This window comes from Rhea pennata, chromosome Z (genome assembly GCF_028389875.1).
Source record: "Rhea pennata isolate bPtePen1 chromosome Z, bPtePen1.pri, whole genome shotgun sequence".
Classification (NCBI taxonomy): Eukaryota; Metazoa; Chordata; class Aves; order Rheiformes; family Rheidae; genus Rhea; species Rhea pennata.
The window spans coordinates 47,418,046-47,440,925 of NC_084702.1; the positions used below are offsets into that span (position 1 = coordinate 47,418,046).

At 44.3% G+C, this 22,880-nt stretch overlaps 1 protein-coding gene and 1 long non-coding RNA gene across 5 annotated transcripts in view; one reads left to right on the plus strand and one right to left on the minus strand.

The window, feature by feature from the left end:
* Window positions 1–1,779, minus strand: part of CAST (calpastatin) — a 60,657-nt gene extending 58,878 nt beyond the window's left edge. For 2 of the 3 annotated variants that reach the window (XM_062600002.1, XM_062600001.1), the window contains exon 1: window positions 1,699–1,779. In XM_062600002.1, the coding sequence (XP_062455986.1) occupies window positions 1,699–1,764 (66 nt within the window). In that variant the 5' untranslated portion in view covers window positions 1,765–1,779. Of the gene's footprint in view, window positions 1–1,392; window positions 1,460–1,698 lie in introns of those variants that run through there. The other variant, XM_062600003.1, reaches the window with a different exon arrangement.
* A 130-nt stretch (window positions 1,780–1,909) lies between these two features.
* Window positions 1,910–22,880, plus strand: part of LOC134153764 (uncharacterized) — a 36,506-nt gene continuing 15,535 nt past the window's right edge. Inside the window, exons 1-4 of one of the 2 annotated variants that reach the window (XR_009961222.1) lie at window positions 1,910–2,067; window positions 2,761–2,839; window positions 3,567–3,737; window positions 5,490–5,556. This is a non-coding gene — a long non-coding RNA (uncharacterized LOC134153764). Of the gene's footprint in view, window positions 2,068–2,760; window positions 2,840–3,566; window positions 3,738–5,489; window positions 6,522–22,880 lie in introns of those variants that run through there. The other variant, XR_009961221.1, reaches the window with a different exon arrangement.

Consider the following 22,880-nt stretch of genomic DNA (forward strand, 5'->3'; position numbering starts at 1 on the left):
ATCATAAACATGGAAGTTTATCTTAAGATCTTCATCATCTTCTACAGTATACAAAAATGCGTGACTATCATTTTATAGCTGTACTTGCAATTTCTGAAAAAAAGAGCATTCATAAATTAGAAAATTCACGACCTAAGTGAAAAAGACAGAGCAAAATATTAATGATTGAATTCACAACCACATTTTCAATCTGCACTTGCAAAAATCAGATCCCAGCTAAAGCTCTTGCTACAAGACAACAGTGAAAGTCTCCCCAGGCCTTCAGAGTCACATCAGCATTAACAAGCCGCCTTTGGCTCAGAGCCGTTGCGTAGCGTCTTGGAGGACTGCGGTGATAACACATTCAGTAACTGGGTAAGAAGGAACATCTACTTGCCAGATTCCCAGCTGATGTCAAATAACACAGCACCAGAGATGTCAAAGGAGGCGCACCATTTTACGCTAGAGAGGAATCTGGTACTTGTTCTCTGCTGAAATGGGGAAACATACCCATGAGAGCAGTGATGTTTTTCAGAGCACAGCAAGGAGAGACCTGGGAAGGAGCTTCAACCAAGATGTGCAAGGAATGCACAGGCAAAAAAAACGCATTATTCTTACAGCAATCACGTTCTGCTTTAAACACACCACCCAGGAAAAACACTGGCAGGTTTATGACTGGAAAACATTACAAATCAGTAGGTTCCTAACCTGAAAACATACCGTACGGCTTAGCATCTTTTCACACCCGAGGCTCAGTGACCCAGGACTACAAAGGTCTTTAATATTCCTATCTCCGTTTAATGCAGCAGCTCCCAAACTTTATCTGAGACTTTGTGCCGCCTTCACCATATTGTATAACTGACTTAACACACGGAACGACACTGAAACACATTAGTAATCACGCGTCAAGGCCATTTAGAGCAACCTAAAAGTACGATTAGAAATCCAAGGGATTCATCTACCTGAGTGCAGACACCCAGCAGACAACACAATGCCCTCTGCGAAAGTCACCTTATATAAACTTCAACAGAAGGCAAACCCTATTTTTTTTAAAAACTATTCCACAAAAAGACAAACTGCTTCCTCGCACGACGAAAGCGGAGAGAAGACAGCCGCGAAGCGACGGCGGGCTCGGTCACAGCGACGAGCAGCAAGGCAAGGCCAGCCGAGGCACCGGGAGCAGCCGGCTGCTCCGGGAGCACCCGGCACGCCAAGGCCCTGCCAGCCCGGGCCCGCGGGCAGCGGCGCGGCGCCTCCCTACGGATGTCTTCCAAAGGATGACACAGTCCTGCCAGTCCGAGGACGAGCAAAGGCGGCGGGCGGCGCGGCAAAGCCTCGCCTCGCCTCGCCTCAGCGCCGGCGGCCGCTCGCAGCGCGCCCGCGCCCGCCGCCCCCCGCTCCGCCGCTCTTTACCATCGCGTACCACCACCGCGCGAACGCCATGGCCGCCACCGCTCGCTGCCCCTCGCGGGCCGCCCTGCCCTGCCCGGCCCGGCCCGGCCCGGCCCTGCCCCGCCCCGGGGCGGCGCCGCGGCGGGAGCCGCCCCGCGCCCGCCCGCGCCCAGCGCCGCGCCCGCGCCCGCTCTGAGGGGGCCTGGGGCGAGGGTGCGCCCTTCCCCTCCCCCTCATTTCCCTCCCTCCCCCCAGGCCGCCCCGAGGCCCCGCAGCGGGCGCGGAGCCCCCGCGGAGCCGCGCGGCGTCGCCCCCCCCCCAACCTACCGGCCGGGCGGCGGCGACGGCGGCGGCAGCAGGGGGCGGCGGCGCCCCCCGGGCGCGCTGAGACATGGCGCGGCGCCGCCTCAGGGGCTGCCTGGCCGCGGCTCCGCGCGCAGCAGCGGGGGCACCGCCCTGCCCCGCCGAGCGGTCTCTGCGCTGCGGCCCGCCCCGTCCCGTCCCGTCCCTCCTCTTCCTGCGGCGGCGGGCGGCGCTCCCGGCGCGCCGGGCCGGGCCGGGCCGCAGGGCTCGCCCTGGGTCGGGCCGGTGCCCGAGCGACGCCCCTTCCCCCGGGGCGGCTGCCGCGTCCTCTGCGCTTCGCCCCGTCGAGGCAGCGAAACGCCTCTAAAAGCAGCACATCTGCTCCAAAATCAGGTTGGCTCCCGCAGGGTTTGAGGGAAAACGCAAGCGCTTCCCTAGACAAGTCGCAAGTGGAAGTACCGAAGGAAAGCTTCTCGCGAAAGCCAGTCCTTCGGCCTTTCCCTGTTCCTCCGCGAAGGCGTTCGGCTGGGCCTCTGGTCCGCAAGCGACGCCTGAGCCGTTCCCAGCTCCCCTCTGGGATCGCCTGAGCCGTTCCCAGCTCCCCCCTGACATCCCTCCCCTCCAGGGCTGTCCGCTGCCTCTGGGCGCAGCCCTGCAGTAGCTCCAGGTACCTGCTCTTGACATGTAACCCTTGCGGTCCCAAAACCCTAAAATTGCATATAATGCAAAAGAGACTTTTCCTCGAAAACGATAGAACATTAGAAAAATAAAATAAGACATTGTAGCAAGAATGATGTAACTAATAATATGAAATGAACCTTCAGGGAGAGGGGGTTCAAGTGGGCCGAGGTGAGTCCCTAGAGTCTGCATTGGGGATGGCTTTAACCCCCATCGGGGAGGGAAGGTTTGGACTCTTCGTTTGCCTAAAGCCTTGCCTAACATGCCTTTCGACTACCTCTGGGCAGATTTTTAAGCTAGCCTTTCAGGTGACTAAGCCCACAACGTCTATGAATTTTGCGTTCTACTCTAAGGGTCGAGTGCCTACAATTTTGAGTACCCAGCCCTTAACTAAGCTCTGTATTGCAGGCCACGATATGAGAAGCAATTACATAGGACTGGTCTATGAGGACGTGCATGTAGGCAAGATGCTGTGGAGGAAGTACAGGTGAGGGATGTTTAATGCATGACTTTTACACCAGTCTTTTGCATGTTATTTTTTCCGGGGTCACTCTGACAGGTCTAACAGATAGGACTGCATTCCTAGGCTGTGGGCAGAGGATCCTCCCTGCTGACACACTGCTTCAGGAGGCACTTAACTGTGCTTCATTGGTTTTATTGCTACGTGCCTAATGACAGCAGCTGAAGCTGCCAGTAGTTGAAATTACGGAGTTACATAGTAACAAGGCAGTAGTACATGAAACACTTGGTCATCTGAGTCTGTATCCTGCAGAGTCCTGAGGGTTCGGCTGATCCAGAAGCACATGGTCAGCCTTAAGCTCTCCTGTTAACAAGCTAGGTATATACATGCGGCTTGAAACAGCTCTCAGAAACCCCATTCGGCTATGCAATTTGCCATCTAAATACACACTGCTTGTTCCAAAAGTACCTAATCTACCTCCAAAACTAGACACCTAAAATGTCACTGCTATACGGGCACGTGTCGTTTTGTGGAGGCTGTTAGACACGCAAGAGCCGGAGGAAGGAGGAGCGCCTCTCCATCACGTAACCCAGTTCCCGCAAGCACTGCGTGCCTGTGTAACGTTTTGGATCGTGACTGGGCTCCAGTCCTAAAAGCAGTTCTTGCTTTGGGGTGAGGGGGTTTGCTCAGCTGTTGCTATTAGAGGGCTCTTCACACTGATTTTCTGTTACATTTTCTGCTTACTTCTTCACAGGATCTGCAACTGTCATACACAAATGAACAACAAACTCCCTTACGCCTGCTGAGGTTTTACCTGTGTGTGGAGTGGAGTACTGCACCGAAGTGATCAGAAACACAGACAGATGCAAGAGATGATCGACAGACCTAGGATTTGTCCAGTGTGTGTCAGCAGGAGTAATGACAGGTAGCAACATCAGGAGCTATTTATTCTGATAATGTGTAATGTAAATAAGCATTCCAAAATAATTCTGAGGCTTTTAATAGACATTTAGAGATACTCTTCATGGGTACATTTGCATTTAATTCAAGGTATTGGGAGTCTAAAATTTATACTCAGAATCACAGACTTACCTTTTCCCTACCACATTCAGTCTCTGAACAGCTCCGGTTGATATCAAGTATCTCTGAATAAAAAGATGCAAAATTCTGGCAGGGTCTGTAGAGATTTTTGACAGGTATACATATTTTATTACTATAACTTGCATAATAGTACCACAAATTTGTAAGTCACTCACCAAATTTACAAAATAGAATACAAAATCTCTTCTATAATTAGATTTCTTCCTGTGGCAGTTTTGAAAAATATGAAGAGGAGTATAAGAACCAGTTAAACAAGTTTTGTTTAATCTCTTTACTTCTTTTCTTTCTGGCCCAGAAACTCTTGTCATGATTTTTCTATCTGTTCTCTTCAAACTGCAAACAAATTTTCACTTTCTAATGGATGGCACGTCCTGCACTTTGGTCAGTACTGGTAAAATGGCTCCATGAACAACATGTAGTTAAATGGTTTTGCCCATCAAATTTTACATCCTGTGAGAAATATTGTTTGTTAACCTGAGTCCCTGACTTAAGAGCAGCTAAAATCTAATACCTGCTTAGCAGCACTCCAAAATTTGCATTTATGTGTTTAGAAAGTGGGAAAGTAGAGTACTTACAAGGCACAACTTAGGAGCCACAACATTTGAGAGGCTGGCATCGTCCCATGCTGCTGTCACACTCATGCAAACATTTGTATTTTGTCTCCATGTGTCCCTGGGGATTGCAGCTTCCTGAAACTATCCTTCTGAAGTGTCTGACTTGTAAATGATTGCAGAAGACTTTCTTCGGTCTCAGCTCGTATTTCCTTTAGCAAACGAGATTTACTTTTTCACCTGATGCATGTGTTCCCACCCTGTTTTAACACACCAGCAGTAACTAAGATGGACAAGTACATTTCATGTATTCTTCTACTGCTTCTGTTTACATACTACTCAGTAAAGTGATGTACAGCTGATGGTTTTGGCTATAAAAATCCTATTTGTTGATAAAGTAGATGGTTTGATAACATCCTTGTACTACTGAAAATGTTCTAGATCTTTATCATTGAAAAAGAATAGTTTCTCGCTGTATGCGTGTATACACATACATTTGTATAAGGTATAAAAATATTCATTTTTATTATGTAAATTGTATGCCCTTTCCATTGATCTAGCTCTCATCAGCATGGCTGGAAGATTCTACACCAGACTCCATCACTCTGCTGAATGGAAATTTCCTTTCTGCAGACAGACATCCCTACCTTTGATGCTAGCCAAGAGGAAATTACAGTTGATTTCACAATTGTCTTTGTTTCAGTTTGGTTTGATTTGTTTTTTTTGTTTTTTTTTGTTTTTTTTTTTTTTTTTTTGTAAATCAGTAAGTCCTGAGCTGGGCATTAATTCAAAAAAGAAAAACTTTAGAATGTTGTCATTAACAGAGTTGGATACGGATGATACGTACAAAAGTTGGAGGACACTACACCTATATGGAGCATTTTCACAAGAAATCCAAATGATCATATATGTATGATGATACATATGATCATCAATGAAAAAATCAAATGTTGTAATTTTTATTGTACAGGACTTTGTTCCTCCCCCCACATCTTTGGTTCTTTCTTTTCTCCTATTTCTCTCAGGGAAACCAGCCTGTGCTGTCAGTTTGGGGAGTCGTCCGAGATTCAAGACAACTAGAATGAGACCAAGGTATCCCCAAAATAGTTCTTGACATTAATTTGGAAACAGTTTAGGGAAGTATGCTTTATGACATTTATTTGTTTCAATAAGTACAGCTTGTAGCAAATTACAGGTATTTCCATGGATTGAGTATAGATACATATAGCACAAAGTTATGACTCAAAAGTGAAGTCCAAAGGGAAGTATAGCAGAACAAGCTAGGCGTTACCCCCAATGAATGTCAAACATTGCAACTATGTAGGAGTGGCTAGCCTGTAGCTCATTTTTATCTGCTGGTTTTTTTTTAAAAAAGCTTTTTTCAGATGAAGTATATTCTCTTAAGTGTGAAGTGAATTATGCAATTACAGCAAAATGTATGTACTAGAAATTTCAGATCTTTATAGATGTGGAGGAACTCTGCTGGATGCAAAACATATTCATGAAAATGATACTAACATTTGCCTCTGATTTTCAAGGTGTAAGCTTAGATTAATTTATAGCTAGAAACTTCAGATAAGGAAGACTCTTCAGAGCTCCATGTGTGGTAAGCCAGAACAAACACTGTGTGTTTAGAAATAAATTTGGAAGCCTTTGTACACTAGAAAGTCTCAAAATCAACAGAAAATCACATCAATACAAATACATGCCTTTTAAGCACAGTTTAAATTTTTAACACGCAGAATTTAGCAGAGTATATTTGTTTGTGTGTCAATGCTTTATCGTGCAAAACATAAAATCCTTGTGAGAGACTGCAACTTTCAGGTACTTCTTGGTCATTTCCTCTCTTGGTCTCCATTTGCCATAGAAACAATGATTTCCTTAATAGTAGCAGTATTCCTTTCAGTGCCATATAGCACTAATTGCTAATTGTCACAGTGGACAGTGTTCCATAAATTTAGAGTTCAACACTTGCAGCTTTGGGGGGAATGGACTGACCTTTTTTTTTCACTAAGCCAGAGTTTTGCCAGCTTTATAATAAACAATACTTACCTGCAGATGGAATTAGTCTGGGGATTCTTGGCATTAATAGAGACTTCAAATGACTTTGCAGGGGAAAGGTGAGGAAAAATAGCTGTAATTTGCTAAAATGTGTTCCACAGAACAAGCTAAAAAGCTTTCTACATTGGTTTGCAAAGATGCGGGAACTCATTTGTGTGGGTGTTACTTCTGGTAACATCCTGGGATATTGAAGACAAGGTTTTATGTGACACACTATCATGATACATTTTGTCTCTTTTTCTATCTATTTTGTTTTGTGTTTTCTTTTTCTCACTCTTTTACCCAGGCCCAGATACATTGGCAGTTAGGGCTGAAGAAGCCCAGAACAGATGAAATTGTAGTTTATGACTAATCCAAAAGCAAAAATAAGAATAATGCTGAAATAGTTTACGTTTATGTGTGTATGTATGTTTGTATATCTGTCTCTCAACTATTTTGTACACATCTACGCTGAATTTACACAAGAAGACATTAAACTTAAGAATTTAAGAATAATTTAAGAATTTTGATAGAAACTTCAGAAAATCTCTAGGGCTAGGCAGTGATCAGAAAAGAGGGAAAAGTAGCTCTTGCACCCGCCTCCTCCACGTAGCTGCTGAGTAGCCACAGTGTGAGCCCTTAGCTGGGCACACGCGTCGTTTTGGTGCCTGCTCCCTGGGGCCTTGTTGGAGCCTGCTGCTGGGAGAGTGCCTCTGTCTGTGCTGGCTGCCACCACTGGTTAGAAAACACCAAAATGCTCTTTTGCCAGCCTTGCGTAGTATTTTTTCTGCCGTCTGTTAGCATTTTAAAGAGTCTTCACTGATGCTGTCTTCGCTGAGCTCTGATGGCGCTTCTTCTAATGTATTTTCAATAACTGACTATAAAACAAGATGCCAGCAATTACAAAAGTATTTCCGCAGTATTTCACTCAACACGTGTGGCAGGATTTAAAAAAAAACTCCGTCACGCAAATTGCTGATGAGAGAAAGGAAATTATCTGGACTTCTGCCGCTCTTGTGAGCTGACCACCTGCCTCGCCTACGGTGACGCAGCCCCTGCCAGGGCGCCGTCGGCGTCCTTCGGCTCCCGCTTTACCAGCGCCTTCCCACGGGAAAGGCCATCGGAGGCGCAGAAGTTTCCTAGTCACACGAGACGCTCGTAGTGGAGGAAGGAGCGTGTGATTCCTCCCTGGAAGGACTCATGCTGGGTCCCAGAGCCGGGCTCGTGGCCGCAGCCGAGGAGCCACCTCCGGGGCCTTTTCCTCAGCGGAAGCCTGTGGTGCTCGGGCCACGTGCTGATCTCCGAAACCCAGGGGAGAAAACTCCCTCGCAGAGGAGCCCGGCCTTCCTGTTAGGAAGCAAATGGCTCCTCCGCCCTTGTGCCCCTCTAGCTAATAAGCTGGAGGCTTATTAGTCACTTCATGCCTCTGCTCTGAATCATCGTCACCGAAGGGGCTGGGACTGGGACGTCTGCTCAGCGCTGAGCTGTTCTCGAAAGGCTGGGGCCGACCGCAGCCTCCTTTGGGGGGGTGGAGTAATCATCTAAAGAATAAATGTGCAGTCATTAAATGTGGCAAAAATAATGGCCTCAAGCAAGGAGACAGACGCTCCCTGCCCTGCAAAAAAGTGAGACAAGATCTTTTGCGCTCAAAGAGTTATAAACATCATATCCGCACGAATGCACATCTGCTGCTCCCTGGTCTGGGGGAAGGCAGCTCCTCCTCCTTCTCCTCCACCGCGGAGGGTCCAGCCCGGCTGAGGACCTGTGGTTGCTCGTGCTGGCCAGGGACCTGCTTCAGCAGCGCTCACTGCAGTCGCTGCCTTTCCGCCGGCCCTTCTGAATTTTAAACCGAGCCTGAAAACAATTATTTCTGCAATGACAATATGAGCTGTGTCCAGAGAGCAGTGCGTGCACAAGTCCCTTCTCCCCCACGCAGGGGAAAAATCAGAAGAAATAATTTAAGTCGAGACACCAGTCCATTTGCCTGTTAGCCAAACTCCGATGAACTGTGCCAGCATTACAGGCTGACGTGGGAAGATTCTGGCTTCTTTCTAACATGCCGATTAAGCCAAAACCTAAAAAAAAGAGGTGCCGTCGGCAGGCTGCTAGCGTGCCAATGCTTGTGTGGAAGGAATGGTTAAGCGCCAGGGTGCCCGGGTCTGTGCTCATGCTGCCGAAGCACTTCCTCCACCTCTCTGCCGCTGCTGCCGAAGCGCTGGGCTCCAAGCCAGAGGGCTGAACATGCCTTACGTCCCAAAGAGAGAAATTCCTCTTTCCTTGGGGGACCAGAGCTCCCAGTGGAAGAGATTAAACATGGGCTGTGCAGCTGGGACTCTGGAAGGGGTTCCCAAAGCTTGCCAGGGATTAGCGAGTTCCTGACGGCGGCTGGCCCCGGCGCTCTGCCCGGACCTGCTGGTTCGGGGAGAGCGGGGAGATGACCTCCAGCTGGGGAAAAGCCTGCCTGGGTGCTGTTTCCAGGCTCTGCTGCAAGAGCTCCTTGAGCCGGCCTGCGGTTGCCAGTTAAATTTCTTCCCTCTGACCACAATCCCGACATTCTCCTCTGCTGCTTAATCGCAGCGCTGAGGCTTGTTTACAGAGCACAGTGTCGCAGACCAGATTTTTAAGAGATTTTTAAGAGCTGCACAAAACATTACTCACACACTGCGCAGAGGAGAATATTCAGCGTTACCAGGAACATGAGTTTTTTTTAAAGATTACATATAGCTAGGCTGCCATTTAGTGTATACAAACTGGTTTCTCCTCGTCCCTTACCTCCCTTAAAAGTGGTCCATGAAGCACCTTGGTCTCAACCACTCCAGATTGAAAACCACTGAAAATCAAGACAGGATTAGCTAGATGTTATGTGTTATCTTGATTAATTCAATTCAATTATTTTATGTGATATTGTGATAACATCTGGGAGTCTCAAGCACTCCTCTGTCCTGAGAAGCATGCAAACATGCAGCAAAAAGACAGGATCTGAGGAATTTATGCTGTAAGACGTACACAACCCTTTCTATTGCTCAAAATGGCTCCATATAAAAATTGCATGCCAGCACTGGATTTCCAATATTTCATGATATTCAGCTTCTCGATAGGATCCCCTGGGCAGAAGGCAGCATTTGATTTCTACTGCCTGGTTTCTCCGGAACCCCTTCTCCTCCCTTTGGGCACTGACTCATTTCCTCTGACAACTTACCTCATCCTGTGCTCTGCTCTGCCAGCTTGTGTTTTGTTCTGTCCCTCCATACGAGTTAAACATGTTATAAAGACAAATTAGGGTATGGTTTTTGTCTGAAATCTTGCCTTTTTTTCAGCACACACAGACAGCTTTGCTTGCAGACGCTCCAGTCTGTAAGAAGGGTGTAAGAAAAAAAAATCCAATTATGTTCATGCAGTGCCATGGGATATTATCGTTGTGCAAATATGCAGAAAGGCAGCAATGAAAATAACTCAAGAAATCAAGCAGTCTCAGATTTCAGTCATTTATAATTTTAGTATAAGTTAAAGTCTAAGTGTGGAGCCTACCAACCAAAGTAAGAAAGATTTCCCTGGGTTGCAGTGCCACCTGCTGGGATCGTTGCGATGACATGCATGGTTTTGCGAGCAAGCTAGCAATGTCGTTTGGGGTTCACAGGTTTCTAGTCCGTGTGTATAACACTCTTTACTTGTAATATGTATAGCACCGCAGAAATTGGGTCTTACTATCCTATAAAATAAATCAATCATTCTTTGCCTAGGAAACCAATCCTTTCTGAGACTGAAAGTAAGAAAGTTTTAATTATCCTTCTGCTTTCCCCTTCTTAAATTCCTTTTGCCCTGTCACTCAGATATATCTCTTATCTCATTATTTCTATTGGTTTTAAGGACAAAAGGCAGTGAAACCTGAGTGGTAAGAATCTTAAAATTTTGCAGTTTCATTTAGCATACTAAATTCTGAGATTTGCCCTTTTCTCTCAGTAGGAAAAGATATGGATTTTGAGGGTTCTTTTTTCAGTTCTTCCTCTGTTTTCAAAGCCCAGTGGTGATGTGCAAATGAGTTCCTGTGTTTCCGTGAACAGTTATTAGATCTTAACACATTCAAATAGACACACTCATGGGTATTGTGACTGGAAATTAGAGGGCTGCTCTCAGTTTAGGCCTAAGGCACAACAGAGCAGTGTTGTACTGACAGTACAATATTGCTGCAGAAACTAAAGTCAGATTGAAAAGTCAGCATTCAGGCTAATCTCAGGATGTGTGGAGAGAGGTACATTTGGAAACTACCTGTCCTACTGATTTGTAGTCCTCACAGCCTAGAAATAACAAACTGTGCTGCTGACAGTTTCAAATGCATCCTATTTTTTTATAATCTTCAATACAGTATGAACAGATAAAGCATAGCAGTATAGTTCTAGGGGTTCACTATTACAAAAGAAAAGGCCAGAGATGCAGTCAGAGGTGAGACTGAAGTGTAAGCCTCTGTATTGTAATTCAATGTGTGAGTGTTAAAAAAAATATCTTTTTACAGAAGTCTCATATGTGCATTTCTGTAATTTTGTGCTGCCTTGCAGAACTACAACATTACAACTGCAAAATAGGGCACTGTATACCTCAGTTTTTAAGAAACTGTCCAAATAAATCAATCATCAAACTTGCAGAGTGTCTTGAAGATAAACAAACTGAATAAACTGAGCAAAAGCAGAAGAATAGTTTTCAAGACTGAAAATTTCTTAGAGAGGAATTGCTAGCATATTTTTCTACAGGGCTTTAACTTCAGTACTGATTGCAATTAAAATTTGATACACAGTGAGAGGCAGTTCTCCCAGTACACATGAGAGGATATCAGAAAACGCAGCTGAAATTCCAGCAATGCAGAGCCCGTTTTATTTTTTTCAACTCATTTAGTACAAATTATAAACAGGAGCTGCACTGGCAGGAGAGAGATTTAGTCATGTTGGCAGAGTCTGTAGGTTCATTCCGTATTTTCTCTTGAAATGCTGCGATGTGTGCCATGCTTTTTGCCTTTTTTTTTTTTGGGGGGGGGGGTGCGGGGAGGCAGGGCAAATAGCTAAGAACTTATCCATGATGGAGAGATGCCGAGTGAGTGTTTCCGGGAGCAGGCAGGGCTCTGGCAGCCTCTGGGCAGGCCCCACGGACCCCATCTGGTGCTCTTGGTGCCATGAAGACATGGTGAGCTGATGAGGACAGGCACCTTCCCTTCCTGCCCAGGGGTTCGCCAGAGACAAGGGCCCTCCAAAGACAATTTAATTTAAAATAATGTTCAGTTCTTTTTCCTCTGAGTATAATAATCCAGCAGGTGTTTCATTAATGCCCGTATTTCCTTCATGCTGCCAGCTCAGATGGCTCAGACAGCTGCTCTGGCTTTTGGAAAGACAGAGATCACTGCAGATGAAGGTGCCGGCACTGCAGGGAGCCAGAGTAAGGGGTGCCGGCGCCTCGGGACAGCCCCCGGGGGAGTCCGGCACCCCTCGGGGCAGCTCGAATCCATCCCACCTGGCCTCGGGTTACGCGGGCCGTGGCCATGCACTATCCGTGGCAGGAGGGGTGGAGAAACTCGATAACCACAGGGTTAAAGACAGAGAGAGAGAGACCACACGGGACAACACCGGTGTCCCAAAAAGGAGGGCGGTCGCTGACTCTGGGGTGGTGTTTGGCATCCATGCATCTCCCAGTACAGGACCTGTCTCTGGCACTGGGACTGCAATCCAAGGCTTCTCCCTCCCTGCAAAGAGGGTAAATACCGATCTTATCTGCTATGGTGTAAAACTCCCTTGCATACTTTATCTCTGGCTTCATTCCTCTTTGCACGGCAACACAGTGTCAGTGGGATGACAGTGAGGGTCTGGCTTTGTGTAACGGCACTGCCACAGTCAGTGACAGCTAAATCTGGAATACACACGGGTGAGCCAAGCCATCTTGGGGCCAGCGGGCTAACCTGGGCTGGTGCCCCCACTTCTTGTGCTCTAAATGGTGGGGTTTTGCTTGTATCTTGACATCTAACTACGGTGCGTGCAACTTGTAACCCGAGGAACTGGTGTTCTTGCATTAGGAATGTGTGTTTCGCATTGCTTGCTAGCCTGCCTTCTAATGTGGCAACTCATTTGTCACCTGCCTGTTCTGTACTCAGTGTTAATTAATTTCCAGTAAAATGAAAATTAAATATACATTGCAAAAAAATCTTGAGTGTGAAAGAAATCCGTGTAGATTTTAATTTGACACATTATAAAGTTTTTCAGGCAATGCCAGGAAGACAGCATCTAATTAATCTAATATGCAAATACAAGCCTGCTAGCAATTCATGCTATCAAATATAAATAAGACAGTGACGGAGCTGCGGTTTATTCCTGGATGATGTGAAGTAATCCATCTCAGTTCTTCTGTAGCATTCAGAGAGGCACTGGCCCCACAGAAGAAAGCCTTTGAGAAAGGGAGATTTCAGAGGGAAATCTCCACTTTCACAGAAGAGGCTATTTAAAAACCGCACATCTACTAGAAAGACCGGGACCTATTCGTTCTCTCACCCACAAAGGACCAAAAATGGGGCAAGAAAATGGATGGATACACATATGGTAGAGATCTTTGCTTGCAGACTGAACAGACATGAAGTTCTAGTAGAACCACAAATAACTCCTGGGTGGGAAAAAAGCCAGGAAAAGGAAAAATATATTTAAAAATCACTACTAATCATTTTCCCCAAAGTACCTGATGATGTTGTAAATGGGAAGGCTCTGGTCCCAGACTGCATTTTCTTTCTTCAAGAGAAAGCATTTCCAGATATTTTGCCTCTTTTTTATTGGTAACTGATGGATGTTCATTTGGAAATCTTTCACTCAAACAGTTTTGAATCCTCACTGCTGTTTCGGACAGCCTAACATGAAAATACGTGCAATCTTGTTATCTGTATATTTCTCTCATTTCTGTAGCAGAGTGACAGTGTGCTCCCCTTTCTGTACTCTGTCAGTGGGCATTAAATCCCTGCCAGCAGCTCGGGGTTCATTTGCTCTGCGTCATGGCAGGGACAAGGCGCTCCAGGTTCAACTTGCTGGCGGAAAGAGCTTGGATGTGTAAGAGCGGGGGCCAAGGGCAAGGACGGAGGCAGTAAGAGGAAATGTAGCGCACAGTGCCCAGTAGCAAGCTATTATGTGATTACCAAACCAGAGACCCAGAGTGATTTTATTGACTTTCGTCTGGAATTGGAATAATGAGATTTGGGGAAGGTGGACAGGGCGGTCCCCACCGGCTGTTTGTTTGCACTGACGGTGTTGCACATGCACATGCATGTACATGATGTCCCAGTTGCACAGATGCAGAATTTACTAGTTATGCACTAAAAGACTCTGTGTGATTCTTATCTACAGGTGACAGTTTTCATGGCATGCAAAATATTTGAAAATGCAATTAAAAAAAATTAAAAGTAAAACATGAAAATTTCAAACATGTCCATCGCTGAAGAGTTAGCACCACAAAAGGCACTGAAACCAAATATCAGAAAGGAGCAGTCTCTTCAGTAGCTTTCTAGAAGAGACACAGGGGATATTTTTCCCTATTTGTAGCATAAAATCTGTAGTATTTGTTGTGAGAAAAACTCTGTATTTTCTCTTTGCCAGCATGCTCGCTCTTTCTCTATTTTTAAGTGAGTTTCCAAGAGTAAGAAATTCATGTGAAGGAATAGGAAAATGAACTCATTTGATAGGAATTATCATTTTCCCTTCATCTACCTGCAGAAATACAAAGGTGTTAGGCAAAAGTTGGGAGCCCCGAAGTGTGCTGTGACATTTATGGAGGTTACAGCTTCTCCTCTGTCCATCAGTGCACAAGGTGTCTCCCAAGCTTAAACCTGAAGGAAAAATGAGTTGCCAAGTGTCAGCCTCAGCAAGAGTTCATATTTTCTTTTGTCATAAGTGAGTCACCTTGTCCCTTGAGGGGGGAACTCAGGGACAGAGGTACCCACTGCTCCCTCCCCGTTGGGGTGGGAATTACAGCGTCACCTCGCAGGCCACCCTGGGGACCCCTGCAGCTGGGCCGCTGGCTGGCTCCCTGCGTCACGCACGACGCCTGTTCGCATTCGAGCAGGGGAAGGGGCCATTCTCCTCCAAAGGCCAGTCAGCAACATCTGGGGTTCAACACTATCATAAAAAACCTTTCACTACTATACATATTGTGCCTCAAAAACTCTCCCACTTAGGCATATAGTCTGGAGTGAAAAATAGATTTAATCCTGCTCCAGTTTAAAGACCTTAAAGGGCTGGAGTCAAAATACCTGGGATTTTGCTCCTGAACTTTTTGCATTTGTTTTATTATTACCATCATTTGTTATACTCTGTACTAGTCTATTTGTCCTTCCTTTAGCATTCTCATTCCCAGAATAGCCCTTCTTAATGATAAAGCACTACTTAAGATTTCCAGTAGGTTTTTCTTTTCATTAATATAGACAGCCAAAACCACTTCTTTTTGTTACTTGAGATCATACAGATCATTTGAAGGCCCGAGGACACTAGCAATTAAGAGAAAAGCATATTCACAAGCTCGCTCTTGATCTACATAGCACCTTCTTAGCACTGCATGGGAACCTAGGAACAACTCTCTTGAGGAGGCACGAGATGAAAGGCAAAAATCACAGGACCAGACTGATTTGCGGGCACTCAGGAGCAGCCTGATGAAGAGGCCCCTTCTTTCGAGCTCTCGCACACACTTTCTTCCAGTTTTTCTGTTACAACACTGAAGAGTCACTGTAACTGGGAGCTGCCACCTGAGCTCTCTCTCCTGCAGGAGCCACCACCATTGCTCTTGTGGCCATGCCAGCTTTGCTCAGCAAGATAGCGTGGTGCAGGTAGAATAGTTTTCAAAAACCAACAGACAGCCTATATGAGAGCCCCTAATCTGCAATACTGATATTTCCATGTGCTTAAGTATCCTCCCTTCAGTTTCATACCAAACCTTGTTTTTTCTGATACAATGATATCCCTGAAAAAGGGCAAATCTCCAAATTCACATGTGCTTTATCGCAGTAGGGATGGGAAAGGAGAGACTGGACTGGCTTTCTCGTAAAACAGAGAGCAATCCATAGGGTGATGCTACATTACTCTGAAGAGAGGCGTGTTGGGGACCAGGTGCATACTCAGCAGTGTCACTACATGTGGTAGGACATGAAGTGGTTCGTGCCTCCTACCATGACTCTTTATCTTGTGAAGGTGGACAAACAAACTACGATATGTCTGTAGTTGTGGTCACTGGAGCCATGCAGCAGAGTGAAAAAAAATCAGTGACTGTATCATATAACTGTGCCAGGAAATTAAGTCTAGCCTCTACTTAGTGTATGATAACTTGATTTTCACAGTCATCAGCAAGCTCCACCCTTGTCTTATTTTGTCAGTAATTTCCTTTATACTCTTAGATTCTCTATGGTATTGCTTCTCTAAAGTGACCATCGAAGGAGATCTGTGTCTGCTCACTGTTATGCAATAGCAAAGGGAAGGAAATCACAAGCACTTACACTGTGCAAATACAAGGATCCAATTTTAAAGACTAGCATTCAAAAATCAAATGAGAATTGGCATTTTCGCTCCAAGAAGGTTTGATCTCAATGGGTACAAACACTATGACGTTAGCAGAATGCTGTCTCTTGAAATGGCATTATGTAATCAACATTGGTCCTTAATATACAAATTGACTTAGCTCCTAAACTAAAACCCAACAAGACATTTGTTTTATGAATAGCTCAATCAATTTAAATGAGATCATTCTCCAAACATGTCTTCCTGGTGAATGAAGCTGCAGTGATGGAAAGCCACACCAGCTACCAACACTAGGAGTAACAGGCAGCTGTGTCACGCAGGTTGTCCCTCATGATGACTGTGGCTGCAGCTATCACCACAATGCTCCTCAATCCTCCTGTAGATGCGCTGAAATGGTATTTGCATGTAATGGTGAAACTGATTCTTTCCTTTGCGTATTACATGGTTGCTCTGGAAGCACAAACGTCATTTCCAGTGAGATGCCTGGAGGCCAGTGGAAGCACGGCAGTGGTATTGTTTCAGGGCTTCAGGCCAATGCTTTCAGTGTTTGTACTTTTCTCACAAACTATAATGGTATCTAATCTTTTATACATGCTGCCGACTTTTATTACAACTATTTAGATGCCTTGAGGACAAAGAAAGGTCAGTATACATACGTAAGGACTTTAGTGCTCTTTTCCAGTGTTTGCATATCTTCCTGGAGAGGAGAACAAATGAACAAAAGAAAGCTAGCTAGCGATAAGAAAGATCAAATTCCAAAATGAAAACTACTCAGCGGCTATCAAGCTTGTTTATATACTTTTCCAGCTCCTTAAAAGTGCTACCCAAAAGACTAATACAAGGATGACAGTCTGTGACATGCAGCAGGACTACAAGGTGTTTTGGTTTTGGTTTTGGTTTCTGTTTTGGAGGAGTCTGTAGGTGAGAGGGAGAGCATGTATTTTTTTTTTCATATCATTTCAAATACATTAGAAGCATCCTTACTTAAGAAAAGCCTTAAAGTGGCAGCTTCCCGACAATGAAGCACAGTTGTTTAGCATTCAGAGGAAGACAAATTTGATCTTTGTCCTGGAGCAATAGCTGAGTGATATTGCCTGATTTCTACCATTTGCAGAAATACAGAAGCCTTCTGATAGAAAAAGGGCATCACTATGTGGAAACTCCTTCTCTTGCACAAACTTGTTTGTTGAGACATTTTATTTGAATCAAGATGAGAAATTTGGCATCAGTTTTCAATGTACCTTCCCCTGAGAAGTAGAGGCTTTCCTACACAATGTACCATTTACATTGGCTTTTTCTGTATTAGCTGTATCTTTTTTTGGCTGCATATTCATTCTATAACAGCTTTGTATTATTAACCATTGCAGGTTTTACTGTGAAGTTTTGTTGCTGTAGTTGCTATTTCATGAAGGGAGGAATCATCACTTGCATTTTGTGGAGGCAAAACAACTGGAGAGTACTGGAATTTCACCACTATATCTGCAAGTGATCTACATTTTGCAGCTATTGGGATGATAGTGCAGAATAAATGGTACTCTGAAATTCTCACTCTTCTTCTCACTCACCACTCTTCTTAATCAGTGGGTTAATTCATGGCTTATTAGCAGAGTACTTACTGCCAATCTGTGAGCTGTCAGCCTGCCACCATGGTTTCTTTCCTAACCCTCCCATAATCTGTCATATGAGTATGAGCATTTTTAATCAGATTGGCCAACTGTCCTGAAGGTTACGTGAGGAACTTCTCTGTTTTAAGCAAGTCAAAGAACACAATAGTTTCATAATAATTGCAACAGCCTTCAGTTCAGACAGCATGATGAGCAAACAGCTTTTCTGTTAAAAAAGGGCAGCTGTATTTGCTTCCCTGCCATTATATTGTCAGCCAAATGTCTGAAAATAAATCAGGCAGATAAAAGAATTTCACCAGCCAGCACTGACTGTTTATAATGCCAGTATAGCCATAGTCTTGATCAAGTGCTAAAGGCCAGATTCATCTTGATATCCGAGACATAGTGCTACTGAATTTCAGTGGGTGCCTCTTTCACCATGGAGGGGGCTAGAGAAGCCTGGTGTGCAGTTACACAGGTTCGGATCCTGTCATCTTTTGTGTGTGAGCACAAGCACGGCGCAGTCTCACTGGCTGTGGTTGTGTCCAGGCTGATAAAAATTACATGCGATTCAGTTTCTCTGGCTTGAGGATGACTAACACCAAGTCAGCTTTGTTTCTAGCTAGACCTGGATCTGAGAGGAAGCCCTGAAGTCAAGGAAAACTTTGCTTTTGAGCTCCACAGGAGCAGGATTTTAACACTGCATTTCAAGCCACTGAGATGGTCCTTCCAGCACGGCCAAAAGTCTCTGCTGCTGTTCTGTTAATTTGCCTTTTGTCCCAGTTTCATTTCAGATTTGTTCTTCTCCATGCAGAAAATGTTTCTGCCCTGTAATCCTATTTCATAATCCCTTCCGTGCCTGTTTAATTTGTATCGTCTTGACTCTCTTGGGTCTTCTGCAAAGCAGCAATCAGATGCCTGCCTGCTCGTGCAACGCTATTCTCTGTTCTGTCAAGCCAGAAACATCTAAAATACTTGTGTCCTTTTCTACCTTTTCCAGGTGCTGGTCAGACAGAACTATACAATCTCAGAGAGTACCGACCTCAGTAAAATACCCTTATGTTATGAAAAGGATGTGCTGGATTAGTTTAATGATGGATTAGAAACCTTTAAGTAAAGCTGTCTCTCTCAGATCCTTGACATGTATCCCATTGCCTTGAGAAGTTCCATGATTTCTTTCCCTAACTTTTGCTTTATCTATCCCAACAGGAATGAGAGCTGCTTTTCCTGTAATATTTTCTTTACCTGATTGTGAGGCATAGTACAATTTTCAGTGTCTTATAAAAATGCTTATAGAAAATGAGTTGAAGAAAGTTTTTTCTTTATATAGGAATGATTTATAGTCTCTGCTCTCTGTATGTGAAGGCATAACTGGAATGTTTTGGAAGATAGAAGTGACTGAACTATTTCACCATCACTGTTTTTTTTTTTTTATTATTATTTATTTTTATTTTTATTTTATTTTGTAACTCGGTAGCAAACAAATGATCAGAGCCCCTTTTCTTCTTCCAGACTCTTTCTGGGAAGGAAAGAGTAGGGGCCGTGAGAAGGCTCAGAGTGCCGCACTCTCAGCACCGTCTCTGGAAGTCCTGGTTGGGAGCCCACCGACTCTGCCTGCTCACTGCAGCCTTGGCACTTTCTGTGTGAGCCTTCGGGGAAAGGAGGCAGCTCCCAGCTGCTCCTGGGAGTGTCAGTCAGCTCCTGACTGCTGTGGCAGGATTCCCGGCTCATTTGAATAACGGGGTAATTAATGCACCTATATTTAAAATCGCTACGAGTTCATCAGTCTGTGAAAGCATTGTCACTTGCTTTACAGGGTGTAGGAGGAGGCATAATTAGTATAAGATGAGGGAAAACAGGAGAGGAATAGGAAGAAATTATGGCAGAAAAGTAACAATTACTATGGCCAGTAAGAATATATATATTTTTTGATTTATTTTCTCTTCTGGCACCATGCAGTGCTGTGGCAGAGTCCAGTTCTAAAACAAGAAGCGCTTAGTGTATTGTACAAAGACTCAAGTAACATGGCAGAGGTGTTATCTTCATAACCCTCTAGCAGGCCAGGTGAATGCTGTCAGGAAATATTTGACAGGAGCGTGGACCACATCTTTATTTTATAGCAACATACTTCAGCAGAATAAAAGAAGATGTAGGTCTCAGTTTGGAGGAGTCTGTAGGTGATAGGGAGAGCATGTCCCTTTTTTTCTGAGAAGTGGCAATAAATGATTCAGCAAAAGGAAAAAATATAGAGAGGGGAATTCTTCACAGGTCCCCTTAGGGACAGCTTTTGAGATAAGCAGCACATTCTGCTGGAACTTGAACTTGCTACCTAAGCATGTGAACATGTATCGAGAACCCAAGCAAAAATCTTACTTGTCCAAACAGAGTTTTTTTCACACAAGAATATCTACAAGACTATTCAATAAAATGATATGCTACAGAACAGTCCTCATTAAGTTTTTGCATGAATCAGAAGGGTTAATTCAATTTGAAGATATGCATGGCACTACTCCTGGGCATCACTGCAAATAAAGTGTCTGCAAACAACGTGAGAAGCTCTGTGCTTGATTTTCACTTGCAGCACAGGTTGCTTTCTTGCTGTAGCGTGGGGAGGTCTCTGCAAGGTGTGAAGCAAACACAAGGTGCCTGGTGGGGAGGTCTAACTGGCAAAGGACACGTGTGAAGGCAGTAAATGAGATCCTAGCTTTTGTAAATAAAAGTGATTATTTGTTAAACTCTAGTAACCAACTTTGGGAGCACCTCCTCTGGTGTGAATATTCATGATATGCTTACTGTCTGTTCAATATAAGAGCTTTGTACGCAGTAGGAGGGAAGCTATTTGACGTGCAGGCAGTGCACCTTTGCCAGTCTTTGAGGAGACATCTGTAAAGAAAAGATCAAGTGCTGGGAGCTGCTGGCCTGAGTGCTCTCCTGCATCAAAACCCAAGACAGCTTTGTCACACCAGTAAGGGAGAGTGGAGGCTCTCAGTTTGTCTGTTTTAAGCCAAAACACGAAAAACTGAAGTTAATTTGTCTTTTCTAGCCCATCTATGATAATTCAGTGGAACAGAACCACTTTGCAGAAGTATCCGGACACCATTTCTGAAGACTTTTGCTCTTAGGAGGGGAACAACAGCACCATCTAGGTCATAAATTGCACGTAGTCTTTGCAAATTGCCCGGCCGCCTGGTGCCGTTTTGCCTTCCTGCTTTGGCATCTGATTATTATTTTCACTACTCCTTTTGTGCCAGGGCAATATACTGTACAAACTATCCAGGAAGTTTATCATGAGAACAGATGTCCACTGGTAAAAGGATAAGAATATCTGAATGCTTTCTGTAGGCTTTCTTTTTTTATTCAGTTCATTTAGTGGTGGCCTTATAAATCGATTTGCACAGGCGCAGCTGCAGCAGTACTTGCCATAGTTACACACAGAATAGTTACAACACGAAGAAATAGAAGCAGTGGGGAAATCTCTTGGTCTACCAGCTAGATAACAGAAAATAATTTCTGTAAGGCGCAAGACTGTTGAGGCTTTATGGCTCCCTCCTTTCCTATCTTTGTCCTGAGTGCTGGGATTGCTAACCTTGTTCTAACTAGTACCTGCTGCAGTGCAGGATTATGTAAAGTGCTACCCTGGGCTGATCCTAGAAGCAAAGTTGGCAGGATAACCATATTAATCAGAAAAAAAAGAGATGTGGAAATACATCAATCATTCAATCCCCTTGACATAGGCCAGTAACATATAGATGACCTCAGACAAAAGAAACATCCATTATCTTGGTAAAATCCTGTGTTGCCAGTGTGAGGTATAATTCCCTGTTTGCAGAGATAATGTCAATGATTGGAATAATCATCAGCCTGATCCAGCTGGAAAAGTAAATGCTCCACTTGCACCCCTAGAGTCATGTTTGCTTAGCAGTAGCACCTGTGAGACGCCGGAGGATGAGCTCACTCGCATGGAATATTTCTGTTCCCACTTCTATTGTCCTTTGCAACGGAAGCTCTCACCTTTGTTTTTACTATAAATCCTCTGTAGGAGAGAGATCATCTGCAGTTCTGACTCAGACCATTAAGAGCATATTGAGAAATAACTTAGGTTTCCCAGAAGGCTAATTTACGTCAGCAAGCAAAAAGATAATCACAGTCATAAATCTTCGTCCACGTCCGTATCTCCTGATTGCTTTAAAAATATCAGGACAATACTTTCTATACCTTAACCAAATGCAGCGATTTGACTTGTTTTTCCTGATATCTGCAGTACATGAAAGTTACACTGTTTTATAGCAGTCTCATTTCCAGCATGCTGGAATTAAGCATAGTCCGTAAATAATGCATGACTTTTTAACATTCATGAATCCCATCATTTTACTTTATTGATCAGTTCTTTCCCATAACTGGCAACAGTCCATGAGGAAATGAATGCTTTACATCAGGCAAATGGGAATTTTATTGATGTAACACTGGGAAAAAAAACCAGACATGCTTAGCAAGCTAAAATGTTACTGTCCTTTACATTTGTTTGAGAGCAGTATCAGTGTCTTCCCGCCTGCATTTCACATGGGTTCTTCAGAGACGTTAAAAAAGCTGCTCTATGTAATATTTATAGGGAAGCTAAGATACCTACCTAACCTTCCATTGCCATTAATATTAATGAAGGTAATCATATACCTCGTTTGCCTTCTATTAATATTAATGAAAGTGAACATATATGTCAATGTGAGGATTTTGCATGGTGCCTTTTTTTCTTAGGATTGGCAGTCAACCTTTTTGGCTTTCACTACCCCTGCCTTTACTTTGCAGACACATAGAGTAGGCGCTCCCAGCCGCTTGCGACAGCAGGCTCTTCTGCTGCCCCTCTGCAGCTGAAGCAGAGCACTTCCTTCCACTTCAGCACGAAAAAAGCTACCGTGAATAATCTGGTTAATAAAGGCAGTGTCATGCAAAGCCGTTTTTACCTCCGTGTCATTTATAAAACACAAGATCTAACACACATCAATAGGAACAAAACTCAACAGCTGGAGAGGTGCCACAGCCATACATCAGAAAATTCACAGAATAGAAAGAACTCCTTAAAAACTCTTACATCACACTATACTTTAATTCATCACCGATCATTTTTGCCACTTGTGAAGGCAAATAATCACAAGGGACTGTAGTTTCTTCACTTGCCTTACTGAAAATGGTAAAAATTACTGAATCTCTGATAATGAAACTCAACAAACAACTGACTCTATTTAATACCCAAATTGTA